Consider the following 14,368-nt stretch of genomic DNA (forward strand, 5'->3'; position numbering starts at 1 on the left):
ACCTACATCCATTTCAATTATGGAGTTGTTGAGTATCAGCACACAGTTAAAAATTGTATCGTACAACCAAAATTTTTAATTATTAATATCATTGAAGTCAAATAGCGCTTTTTTACTATTAGAGCAAATTTGTGATCTGTGTTTATCTCACTTATCTGGTCAACTCGTCACGCCGGGTCCTTCATGAGCCCGGGCCCCCAGCCTAGAGTCCTATCAGCCCCCCTTTGTGGGGGCCATGATGATGACATACATAAGAAAAAAGACCCTTATTACATTGGAAGTAGAATTAATTTTCCAATAATATCCATCTGTATTTGTTTGTTTATGTTTATACGAATGTATGAACCCCGATAAACTAAAAACTCTATGGGTAGGATATATTATGAGGAATAGTTTTCACATGGTTCATCTGGTCATAAATACATAATTTCGCGAGATAAAGTAAACAGTTACCTACTCAAAAGAATATTGTCTTCATCGACCACGTTTTTTTTTGTTTTGCTCACTATTCTCGTCCACTTAAGGAACCTTCTATCATTTTTGGGAGATGATTTCTCATGAATTTTTTCACGATAGTCTTTCAATCGTTGTGCGGCTGATTTCGGCATAACAGAGTCAGCAAGACTCAATATTCAACACAAAAGTTTTACTATGTGCTCATCGTGCGTCTCGTTGGGAATTTCCACAGTATTCGGGAGTCATCAATTTTCGGTACGTACGTTCATAAAATAAAACATAAATTTAAAATATTGTAGGTATGTTAATATCTGGAGAATTAGACAATATTTAGATTTCCTGATTTGCATTAATTGTTATGTTTTGTATACGTACTTAATTGTAACCAGTTTTAGAAGTGTTAACATTTAAATTTTCCATGAATTTAGAAATAAATAGATATGGTTAAAAGAATAAACTTTAAAATACAAAACATTACTAGTTCAAATTATTCGGTATTTAGGTACATCATATCAACTGAGAAAGATCATTTTGGCAACATTGGAAATGATCTTCGCAATTTCCAAACATCTGTTAATCAATATTTTCACCGTACATTTAAAAACTCTAATGACTGTGTTTTTAAATCCATTTGTATGTAAGTTAGTATAAGATAAACTAGCCAGATTTTCAGAAGTAAATTGTAAAAATTTTTACTCTTACAATAAATAATTAATTTACAATAATCATTTTTAGCGTGCGGCGCATTTTTTTCCACACTAAAAATATTTAAGGGGTTCTGTTAGATTGTAAAAAATATACCAGGGTTCCGCGACTAAATTCAACTAGGAAACGCTGATTTAAGCGACTCGTAGCAGATAAAATAAGACGGTAAACAGTCGTTTGTCCGGCTATTTGCTTAAAATATCAATAGACAATGGCCGTGGACGTATTAAAAGAGTACCTACTTCAATTTGATATACATACTACATTGTAGTCTTTATTTTTCATAGAATAACTAGATAAAATGGTAACACTGTTATAGACAATCTAATGACATCTACGAACAAGCCTACGTAGGAAAATTCTACTGGAGTCTGTATTCTATAAACTAGCGTACACGTCACATGGAAAGCATTGTGCGATCGCGTTCAACTGTTGCAAGTTTTCATGGGAGGGAACGAGATGGATGCTGAAGCGGGGGGAAACCGGCACGTCAGCTTATAGAAGACAAACTCTACCTACTGATATAATACCTAATACCGCTATACGAGTATAGTTAATTATAAACAAATTAGTAACCATATTGGTATACAAACTATCAGTAGAGAGTATTTTGAGATATCATGATCAATTGCGAGTATCAGAGAACTTTTCACATGAAGAGCCAAATATGATTGAGCCAAAAATTTATTTCAAAATCCATGTTCGTTTCACTATTCAAGAAAGAAACATTCAAAGAAAAGAGTTTATCAAGCTTGAAATAGCTGTTATGCTCATCTATTCTATACACAAGGCTGCTATTGGCCGCTATCGGCGGCTATCAATAGTAGTTAATCATATTTATGTATTGGGGTATTATAATTGTTACAATAAGTTAGCCATCTAAACTGTCAAAACTGTCTATCTCGCTCTAAAAGTTAACACAGTACTGTTAAAACATAGCATTTATTGTAACAATTACTACTAACTTGTAACAATTATAATACCACGATACATAAATATGATAAACTACCCTCGATAGCCGCCGATATTCTCGGTTATATTTTGACAAGTTTTTTAATTAATATAGTTACTATAGTTTCCCGTTATATTAGACCCGCGTGCACATACTTAAGTGCCACGTGTAGCTCGAGGGCCGCGATTTGCTGACTCATGTGGGTCTATTCTCTACTTATCGAACACTAAAGTGATAAATAGTATCAAACTTAGGGTTGGTTTGTATCAAAATATTAGCATTTATTGTAACAATTACACGAAGTTGGTTTTTATTGTTCCAATAAGTGCGATACTTTAGCAGCAACAAGATAGGTGCTGTTAAAATATAGCACTTATTGCAACAATAAAAACCAACTTCGTGTAATTGTTACAATACGTGCTAATATTTTGATACAAACCTACCCTAAGTTTGATAATATTTATTACTTTATCACTTTAGCGGTCGATAAGTATAGAATAGACCCACTGGTCTCTATCATATAAAAAAACTTAATTTTAAGGGTTATACTTTCAAGCCATTTATATTTAAATTCGGCCATAGAAAATAATTAGATAAAAGTTTATTGAAAATACCTCTGTAATATAAAGCCTTGCCAACTTCCTTAAACTAACTTTTTCTAACATCTTTGGTTTAATACGTAGAACAACATTGTAGTATTATGTAAATTCTGGTTATAATGAATTTAATTTCCAAATGAATAACTCTGTGAATAATTACTAATTACTGTCCTGCGCGCCCACCTTGTAATATTATATATGTATCCTTTTTTATAGCAGAAGAGGTTTAAGCCTTCGGTTATAAAGGGATTTTCTTAATAATGTAGCATTTATAAACGTAAAGAATGTAGATATAGATGAGACATCTCCACCGCATGTTAAGTCAGCTTATTATTGGTAAAAACTGGAATCGACCGGTTGTAAAATAATTAATGACTACACTTAGCAGCGATTCCCAACGATTTCTATTTAGTATAACCCTTACAGGAATTAAAAAAAAAACCTCAGTGAATCCTTACCTGGCTGTAAGGATTCACTGATAGTAAAACATATGTAAATCATTCTATAGTGTTATCATGGGTACGGCAGAAGCGATTCATAGTTGTATTAGTATTGCTTGATAGTATTAAAACATGCATTTTAACAAATTATATCAATACCTACAACATGCGAATTGCCTATTATACCGAGAATGATTTATCTATACAGAAGGCTAAATAATGAAATTGTAGACAGTGATATTCATTCATAACTTGACCAGCCTCAAAATGCAACACGATATCATTTATGTTGCACTTTGTTTGTAAATTCATTACCTTATGCATGTTCTTATTTCTGTATAGCTAAACTAGATACATGCAAAGAAATAAATGGTTATCGCCGCGGAATCTACCGTAAAAAGTTTTATTATTATTATTCCTTCCTTAAATGAATTTAACCCCATTAGAAAGTATCAACCACCTAAGCAACACATGACTTACCTATCCGCACGGGACATTACTGCCAGTAGGATCAATAAATAATAAGCAACAAATGATATAATTATTTTATAGTGTTAACTGTCAATTAATGGTGGAAATGCATTGTATTAATAATTAAATAAAACGCAATATTTAGTGCTAATTCCACGTTGTTTTTTTATATTATTCTGGACCGGTTTTATCCGCTTCAGAATAATATTTTTAAAGTAGACTTCGTACTAAATATTGTGTTTTATTTTATTATTAACTAATACGTTTGAAAAAAGTATTATAAGAGAATTTTTTGGAAGATTTTCAATGGTGTGCTGCATCAATACCACATATTTTAATCAATTACTGAACAAAAATGTTTGTAGTTGTATATGAGGCAAATAGTTTCAAAGTCGATAAACTCATTTTTTATTTTTTTTGATATTTTTCATGATTCTGATTCTGTGAGTAGGTAAGTCGCCATTTTATTTATATTTTACGACTAAGTTTAAACATGATTTTCTTTGAACATACATAATTTTGAAAACACTTCTGATATAATATAACCAATAGAAAAAATATTTTTGAAAAAAGTGAGACACCGCAGGAATCGAATCTGTATCTCAGTTACAACAAAAAATCTTGGAGTAATCCATATCGTCGGTTAGTAATTAAAGTAATACCTACTTTGATTTAAAATACAAAAGCCGATCGCCAATCGTAACTCAATTAGGAAAGCGCTTCAGAGATTATTAAGAGCCATTAGTTAAAATTGTCGCGATTAAGTATGACGCCCATAGCATAGTGGTATGTGCATGGGCGCGAAACCCGAGAGATGCAGGTTTGATTCCTGGTGGGTGTCTTATTTTTTTCAAAAAAGATTTTTTTCTATTGGTTACAATATATTTTCTCAGAAGTGTTTTCAAAATTATGTATGTTCAAAAAAAATCATGTTTAATTTTAACTAATGGCTTTTAATAGTCAATGAAGTGTTTTCCAAAATGAGCTATTATTGGCAATCGGCTTTTGTATTTTAAATCAAAGTAGGTATTACTTTAATTACTAACCGACGTCACGGATCACTCCAAGATTTTTTGTTGTAACTTACTTGAACTTGAAGTTGAAGATGATTTTTTTATTATTAATTCGAATAATGCTAAAAATATTAAATTTTAAAATGTGCTTATTCTATTTGTTTAGTAATATACTTGCAAAAATAAAATATTTTAATTGCAGTCCTAAATGTGCTTGATAGTTGTTTTTTGATTATCACAAAATGGCGGAATATGGCGATTACTGGCTTTGAAATTAACAGCATCATTCTTTGAAAACACTCGCAGAAAATACGATTCGTAGAGCCCTACTTGGAAATCACTGACTTAGATTCAAACATTGTATGTCAGGTAGATAGATACCAAAATTATTTTATCTTTAGATTATCTCCAGATTTTATTTCATTATCTCACCTTTTATGCTCAATAAACATAACGCATATTTATTTAGCTCTAGTCTCAAATAACAGATTTATTATTAAAGCAACATTGGAAAAATATCCTTGAAAACATAAATGGCGCTCAACGAATTATCTTGATGTAGGTATATTATGCGATTCTCTCGTGTTCCACCACACATTAACTGCAAGACTATCATATTATTTTAAACTCAATACTGTATAATATTTAGTATTGAGAGAAAAGGCTTCAACTTTCAACATCTTTTGTAAAAATCAAAGAATCGAGAAACGTTTAATATCAAAAATATTTTTTCGTATATATTTTAGGAATATTGGGCGAATAATATCGACCGTGTTTAGGAAAAAGGGCGTAACCCTCACAGAACAAATTTTACAGAAGGCGCAAAAAAAGTTTTTTGAATGATATTAATATTAAAAAAAAATATGCACATGCATTGGGTGCATGATGATTGATGATTTGGTGTAATATATTTTCTATCTAATAATAATTAAAGAAGTTATTACAGAAAAATCATTAAAATTGAGGGTATGTGCTTTTTTCCTTAAATTAAAACTTAATTAATCTCAATTAAAACCTGAATTTAGATAATAATTCGGTATTTGCGGCTTACTTCCTTTTTATAGAACGTGTATTTAGTTGTATACATTGTTAATATCTAATAAAAGCACTTTTAGAAAAATCGAGGGTTACGCCCTTTTTCCTCAACACAGTCGATATCTAATCCTAATCTATATTATAATATCGCCTTTTCACCTGCATCAATAGTGTGTATTTTAACCATGGCCCCACATCCTGAAGTGGGCCACCAGGCTAGGATCTTTGGCGGGCCCCCCTACCTATCGTTAAGGATAAAGGCAGTGTGATACTCTATAGTAGCGTTTTCCAAATGGATATTTAGTGTTTGTTTTTGTATATTTTAATACATTCATTTGAATTATGGAGTATCAATACACAATTAAAAATTGTATTGTACAACCACATAATTTTAAATCGCATTATTGAAGGAAAATAGCACCTTTTTTTACTATTAGAGCAAATTTCTGTCTGATCGACTCGCTACGCCGGGCCTCTCTTGAGCCCAGGCCTCCAGGCTAGAGCCCGGTGAACCCCCCCCCCCCCCACCCTTGTGTGGCCATGATTTTAAGCATCGCAATAAAAACTGTTTACACGTAAAAGTGCTGACTGTCTCTCCAAACTCATTCTTCAAGAGTAAGCGAAACGCGCTGTTATGATTATTTGGTACTATTTGTTAGGTCTTGACAAAAAAATCGACCATGTCCGATCCTTATAAGATCATATTATGGGCCTACATAAAATGGAGGTTTGTATTAACAGATTTTGTTTTTACGAGAAATGGATGTCAGTCTCTTGCTCAGCCTATTAGGTCCATACTCTGACTCATACACAAATTGAAAAACAATAAGTGTACTTGCCAGACCCAGGATTCGAACGTGGGACCCATGACGTTATAGACCAGTGATTGCGAACCTATGACACGCGTGCGAATAGTGGCACGCGAAGTGATTTTACATGACACGCTAATGTTTTATGTTGAAGGGAAATATAGTTGTAATAATTTAAAAAATATTTTTTTTTATAAAAAAGTTTTACAAATAAATATATTAGTCTACATATATAATATTAGAAAATAATGACTACATACCCTTACGTATTTTCTTCAGTTTTTAATAATATTTTTACCAATCAATGCGCAAACGGGAACGACGAAATTCACGCATAAATGACAGATCGCATTGTATAAAAAAAATAGCAGGCAGGTACTCTTCAAGCATTACATTTGGTTTAAATTATATAGGTTGTATTAAAAAGGTTCGCACACCCTGCTATAGGCCCACGATTAACCTCAAAATCGTCTTGGTTTATTTTTATTGTAAAATAGTACCTATCAACAAATCATACTAAGGTGATCGGAATGCATGTACAAAAATCCAATTTAATTGCGTTCAATATTTTTGAAAGGTATTTTGCACTCAGCATGCAAAAATGCAAAAGGTTAGTACCTACCTACCACTAGACCAGGGTTTCCCAAACTATGGTCCGCCGAACCTGAATAGGTGTTCCGCGACCATTTGGAAAGGTTTTATATACTGCAACACATTTAAAAAGATCTTCTACTATGTAGAAGTAAAATAAGTAAAACTAAAATAATTAAAAAATCTATTTCACATTGAAAGGCGAGTGATGATCAATCTCCACTGATGTTTATGACGTCAAGTATCTAGATAGGTAATGGCTCCCACAAGGGGGGGGGGGCTGACAGGCCTCTAGCTTGGGGGGCCGGCATGAGAGATCGACCAGTCAAGTGAGATAACACACACATCACAAACATGCACTAATAGTCAAAAAATGGCGCTGTTTAATAATATGTGGTTTTGCCATACTTACAATTTTTGATTATTGTCGATATTTGACATGTCCATAATTGTGCATATCAACATAATAGTGGGTGTATTAAAAATACAAAAAATCTCTAAAAATACCCTTAATTTTACCTCGAACACCATTTGGAATATGCAACTGTTGATCGTGACATTGCCTTTAACCTTAGCGATAAGTAGGGGGCCCGCCAAAGATCCTAGCCTGGGGGCCCGCTTCGGGATGTGGGGGCCATGATCTAGGTACAGACGGACGACCATCTTTTCTCACACCGTGCGCATGAAAAATATGGGGTAATGGGGTATGCAAATTAACACGTTAATTACAAAATTAATTAAAAGGGCCCGTAAGCATTGTGTTAAATAATCTACAAAATAAACTAAGTGTTCCGTAAAAATTTCCGGGCTTGCGAAGTGTTCCATTGCAAAAAAAGTTTGGGAAACCCTGCACTAGACTATTGAATCCAATTAACAATAGAGAGTTTTCTTTGCATAATGATAACATCGATGTCTTTGTTTGATCAATCGTGTCAGATAAATTAAAATCTAAAATAAGGATTTTAAAATGTCATATTTCGCGTAGGTCGGCTAGTTCGCGCTGGAGCAAATCCTGGCGACAGAACAGAGAACACGCCGTCGCGTCAGTGGTTAAATTGGTCCTAATTGACGGTGACCACCAAGCTTCCAGATAAAACCATTTCCAATCAACGGCCCGTGGACCATGAAATAGTATTTAGATATACCTCATTCAATAACGACCTTTTTAATAACTGACTAACATAACCTGCCATTGGTAATGGATATAAGGGAAATAACTGTGTTGAATCAAATAGCATCAGATATAGATATATTCCACTTGCGTTAGGATGAGCTTAGATGGATATTGTTTTATTAGTTCTTAAAAGACGCTATTTTAGCTCACACTGGGTACTTTTCATATTTTTTTCTATTTTACTCTTCTGATTCGCTGTTTTTTGTAAACATAATATGTTTAATGCTGGTACCTATGTCTTTAGTTTTTTCATGTCGTGTTGTGAACGTCTTAGATTTGCAATTATTTATAAAAATCACTCCAAGTATGTAAAATAAATAAATATTAATTCAATAAACTATTTTTTAATCAACAAATAAGACACAAGATTTCAATATTATTGAATATACATAATTTGAAAACATATCATGCATATACACACTAGAAACAATCATTTTGTAGAGAAAAAACGACACCCGACGGGACTTGAATATGTACCTGCTGGATTCATGCCAGTATGCTTGTCCAATTAAGCTATGGGAATCTTTGGTAATTACGACGATTTAAGCTAGTAGTACATGACATGATTATCGAATTGCGTTATAATATTGGCTATCGGGTTTAGTCAATGACATTAATATGGACGAAGCATCTGGAAAAAAAATGACACTCACTTTTTTGTCGGGTCTGCCGAATGGCATAATCTGTTCTAACGCCATTACAATAAAGGTGATATTGCTATAAATTCCCGATGCTTTTTGTCGAGTCTGCGGAATGGTTCGGTTCGAACGGGTTCGCTCAAATGAACATTGACACTAGAAATACTGTTCTAACGCCATTACAATAAAGGTCATATTACTATAAGTTCCCGATGCGTGATATCGCATAATGGAAGTGACGTCTACCTATACATGTGCGAATGTCGCTATGCCCAAATTTACTTGCTAGCTACTGTATTGAGTGCGTTGTCCATTAATAATGTCATTGGGTTTAGTATATTAAATTAAAGTAGATATCAATTTATTCCTTAATTACTAACCGACGTCGCGGATTAAGTACTCCATTATTTTCTACAAAACGATTTTTTCTAGTATGTATACATGAGATGTTTTCAAATTATGTATATTCAAATTCGAATTTGAGAAAGCCGACGTATTTATTCATTGCATCGAGATAATCTTTTTATTTTTCTAAATGTTCATCTACTTCACAAGTTTCTAACCCATGGATCGTGACCTCCAAGAGGGTTACGACTCCCAAAGGGTTGTCTAAAACGAAATAATGGACGGACGGATAATAAGCTGATTATAATCTAACTGGTTCAAAGAAACGATACACCTGAAGAAGACTGGCGCTCTACATGAAGAGCATCTGGCGTAAGTAACACGTCTGATGATAGACCCAACGGTAGAGCTTCCAGGAATCAAACTTCCCCGCAAATATTGTGAAAAATATTTCCGATAGACGTACAACATGCACAAATGGGGAATAACTCCATCATTTTTATGTGAGTGCGGATAAATTCAAACCACTGAACACACTATTATGACATGTGTCCTATGTATATGCATTTCTTGGGGAATTGCTTGTCGTATACTAAGTTGATAAAAAGTTCTGGCACGGATTAAGGCTCTACCGCTGGCGAAAGGTAGAAGTAGACTGTTGAAATTCGACTTAGATAGAGCACACTAAACTTTGACTTATTCTTCTTTTTCGGCATTACCGCCTCTTAGTTGGACTATATGGACACCAAGCGCATTTCTTCGCGCAGCCTGCTTGCATTGTCCCAGGTCAAATCCTGCAGCTTCGCCGTATACTCTATAGATAGTATTTAGCGACCTTCCAGGACGCTGGAATCCAGTCTACTTGAAGAACAGGCAAGCCAAGTTTTCTCTTCTTGAAAGCGTTCTGCCATCCTGTTCAACTGTTGTAAGTTTTCAATGGGAGGGAACGAGATGGATGCCGAAGCGGGGGGGGGGGGGAAACGGCATGCCAGCTTGCAGAAGACCAGCAGCCCGATTTCCTAACTATCGTCTCGTGTGGCACCAGACGACATGACGTCACAATTACGTCATGTCGTCTGGTGCCACACGAGACGATAGTTAGGAAATCGGGCCCCAGGTCCAACATCGCCTCTTCTCTCTCAGCGTAATGAAGGGCTGCTTCGTGCATTATCTTATCCCCTCGTTACTCCTAAAGTCATAAGTGAAACTTTGACAGTCATACTTAATTGTTTTCATTGAAGTAATAATATTATAAATTGCAGATTTATTTTAAATGTTGAACTCTCCTACGTAAAATGAAAAGGATGCAGTGACATTTCACCTCTCACTCATAAAACCGACGCCGGCCATGCCATTTGACGGACGCTACCGACTGTCAAAATGAACCGGTACCTATTATTGCGAATATTTCTGTATCGCACTATGAGATTCTGACATTAAACATATTGTACATAATATCTAGGATAACTGTACCAATCTAATGACTCATTACGCGCAGCTTAGATATTATGGCTATTGATTGATTGCCGATCAATAATAACAGTTGAATACAATTAATAAATTACAAGATAAAAGAACTTTTTATATACTTACAACGTTTTTAAATTTTCTGTAGAATCATAATAAACTTGACTTAAATAGCTTATTTATTATTAACATGTCATATTGATTTTCATAGTAACGCACGTATATATTATTAATTTAGTTGCTAGGACCCCAGACCCCTAGCAACCAATAATGGTGTCAAAATAACTTTTCATACAAAACAGAATTAACTGAAAATGAATTCAATTCTACTTAAAGATGGCTAAAATTATTTTAAAAATGCATTGGCATCGTGTTCTGATATATTCTAAAAGTTTAAAATGTCTAGCTAGTCGGAAAGTTAGTTAAAAATCACTTGCAAGATTTGTACCGGACAAATAAGAATACGAGCTAAGAAAAACGTTGTAAACAAATCAATGCGATTGTGTTTACAACACGCAATCACAAATCAATAGATTAGATAAGTGATCGTCTTATACAGTAGTCAATAATAATTGAAGCAAATAATTCTCACGTGTTTTCTGCGCAAATCCACATTTCATTATGAGAAAAAAAACGGTATGTGTACTTCTAGGCGCGTTAGAAGTTATACTTCTTTGGCGTAACAAAACAAAAACAAAACTTATGATAAACCTAGATTATTCGACTAGTTCTTAATTATCTTGTTAAATTACACACTCAACAAAAAGGACCGCTTATTGTAGCGTTTTTTTATTTTTAAATCAACAACTGTCACTCTGACGTTTAATCGTTTGTTTACGTAAGGAATTGCAAATGGCTGACAATAATGAATTCGTTGCCTAGGCAACGGAACAATTCTACTATCAAACTTTCGTTTATATACAGCTGACTGATTCGCAGCTAACTTCATACTGTCTCGCACTTTCGTAACGGTGTGCGCGCGCAGCTATCAGTCTCACTCTCTACCAAACGCCCCAAAAGAAGTATAACTTCAAAAACAATATGGTGCCATAATTTAAATTTGTTTATAATTATCGCATTTTTTGATTGATTTTCAGTTAATAGTCGATTGTTTTCTAACGTCATTGGAATAACTTACTTTCCATTGTATTCACGTATGGTACCAATATTGAAGCTCAATTTAATGTGAATAAAAAGGAATTTAAGTTATGGACATTTATATTTTCATAAAAATCGATGTTTTTTTTAAATACATATTAAAACTATGAATTATGACAATATAGGAAACTTAATAATGTTTTCAGATATTTACATATTATAATGTTTGAGGCTTTCACGGCTGTTTTTTATCGTAATATATTTTTGGAATTCCACCGTGTGTACTTCTTCCTTCTTTCCTCGACGTTTCGTCCTCGTTTCAGAGACCATTATCAAGAAATGATATGTTTTATGATGAAGTGTAGTGTAGGTATATGAATGTAAACGTTCATGGCTTCCGACACTATCAGCAACATCCAATATTCGAGCAGGTATCTCTGGTCGTTACGATTGACACATTACTCTGAGCAATGTTTGCTCTTAGCTAATCGGATTCCTTTTGAAATTTTTAGAGCAACGTTTACATTCAGATACTTACATATTTATTAATTATACAGTTTAAATTGTAAATTATCAAAAAAATGTCTCAAATTGCAAGCTTCGTATTTTTCTGTTAGATGCCTTTGGTAGGTAGAGGATTCGACACATTAAAAAATAAGACGTAATTACAATAAATTCTAATTAGAACTTGTCAACAAAACCGACCGATCCGACGAACGCTTAAACCGACTTCTCTCCTTTTGCTCATCTCTATACCTATATTTCCAAATTCTACATCCCGCGAAAAATTCAAAATTTTAAATTTCAATTCGGCTAAGAATCTTCATACTTAGGAAACTTTGGAATAATCCATATTATTTTTATGTTATTTGCAGCGCTCGAAATGGAAAAATTTACGAACCGGAAAGCTCGACAAATTGTCTGAAGATATTTACATAGTTATGAAATCGTATGTGTATTTTATTAAAAAGGGTGTCAGATTTTCTATTATATGGCCTATCTAGCTCAGACGGTTAACATATTTTTTCCACGAGACGGAGCAATAATTTTACAAATTTCACGAGCCGGAACGGCGCTCCGGTGCGTTCCGTTCCATTTCGTGCCCTGGTTATTTGTAATTAATTGACCGGATACTAATTTGTTTTTTTCTCTCGTTGTTTCAGGTAATTGAAATCTTAATGCAGCCGCCAAAAATCCTAGAATATTACCATCGGGACGCCTTCAGGAAGTTCCAAACAAAGGATAATGCCGTGCAATGGCAAACACAATAATAACTTATTCATATTCGATAGTAATATAGGGAAGAAATTATTTATAGTGTTGTGCATTTTTGTGCAAAGTTTTCAATATGTTAGAACGAGTCTTCCATTTGACACTCAGCCGGAAGAACGAGGTTTGTTTCATTTCTGTTTTTTTATTTAGGTACGTACCTACCCCCGAAGAATAGTGACTCTTTTTTCCGATTACTAGTAGATACCATTTAACCAGACCTACACACAACACAAACATGGACCCCTCCAAATCAACCCGCCCCGCACCACACTAGGTCTTAATCGAGCGTATCACGAGGCCCTACGTTTGGGTGTGAAGCATCGGTAGTTGTTTACGCCTGGGAATAGGCGCAGGAGCAGATGCCCAAGCCACGCTCTCAAGTGAGTTTTGACTGAGTTTACTGAAAGACGCAATTTAATAAAAAAAAAAAAAAAAAAAGTGCCATGGGAGAGAAAGGCATGGAGACTTAAGGCTATACTTCAGCTGAGGCAAGGTCTAAAACGATCGTGACTACGCGACGTGCAGATTGTGCAAACGACGAGTGACGATCAAAACATAATTTGTCATAAAAATTAAAAATGCGTCCATTTAATGTCATGCTTATTGTTATTTAACTAATAATAATAATATATTCATTGACATGTTTAGTTTTTCGATTAAATACATAACGTTTATTAGTCATCTTTACACGATTTAAGAATTAATTCCTCCGACGTCATCACAAAACAAATTGACGTGCTAACATATCGACAATCGCTCTCCGACTGGCAACGCATGCGAAATTACGTCCCACCTATCGCTGAAAATTATTTGCCGTTTAACTGAAGTATATGAATTTAATGATTTATAAGATACAAAAGACAATGCTAAAACAAAACTATGTGAAGAGACCTTCACGTCCGCAATAAGACGCCGCAATTTGTTTTAATACAATATAATAAGGCCAATTACTGGCCTTCGTGGCAACCAGGTCGGACGGCCCGATGGACCCAACAGCTGATTGGACCGACGTAAGCATCTCTTCCCTCTCGGAGACATTCCCAGGGGTTGTGGTTTGAATCCTGTAGTTCTCCGCCACATGGGCATGTTGTGGCGGTAACTCGTAGAGCTTGGCACCGAATCCACCATGGCCTGTCAAAAACTGACTTGTGTAGTAGTCAGTAGTCAACCTACACAGACAAAAATGTTATGGGACCATTATTCTAAAAAAACGTAATATCATTATCTGCACTGGTGTAGAGTTCGAAAAATCCACAACTAACCAGTGCCACTGGGTATATAATTCACTTCGCGATTTCATTCA

At 34.4% G+C, this 14,368-nt stretch overlaps 1 protein-coding gene across 2 annotated transcripts in view; it reads left to right on the forward strand.

The window, feature by feature from the left end:
• The window catches only part of axo (axotactin), a 94,456-nt gene that overhangs the window by 37,425 nt on the left and 42,663 nt on the right, over positions 1-14,368 (forward strand). For both annotated transcript variants that reach the window (XM_085959561.1, XM_085959558.1), the window contains one exon: positions 12,957-13,186. In XM_085959561.1, the coding sequence (XP_085815687.1) occupies positions 13,039-13,186 (148 nt within the window). In that variant the 5' untranslated portion in view covers positions 12,957-13,038. The remainder of the gene's footprint in view (positions 1-12,956; positions 13,187-14,368) is intronic.

This window comes from Rhyacophila brunnea, unplaced genomic scaffold (assembly GCF_057557595.1).
Source record: "Rhyacophila brunnea isolate RB1 unplaced genomic scaffold, BYU_Rbru_1.0 scaffold_9, whole genome shotgun sequence".
NCBI classification, from domain to species: Eukaryota; Metazoa; Arthropoda; class Insecta; order Trichoptera; family Rhyacophilidae; genus Rhyacophila; species Rhyacophila brunnea.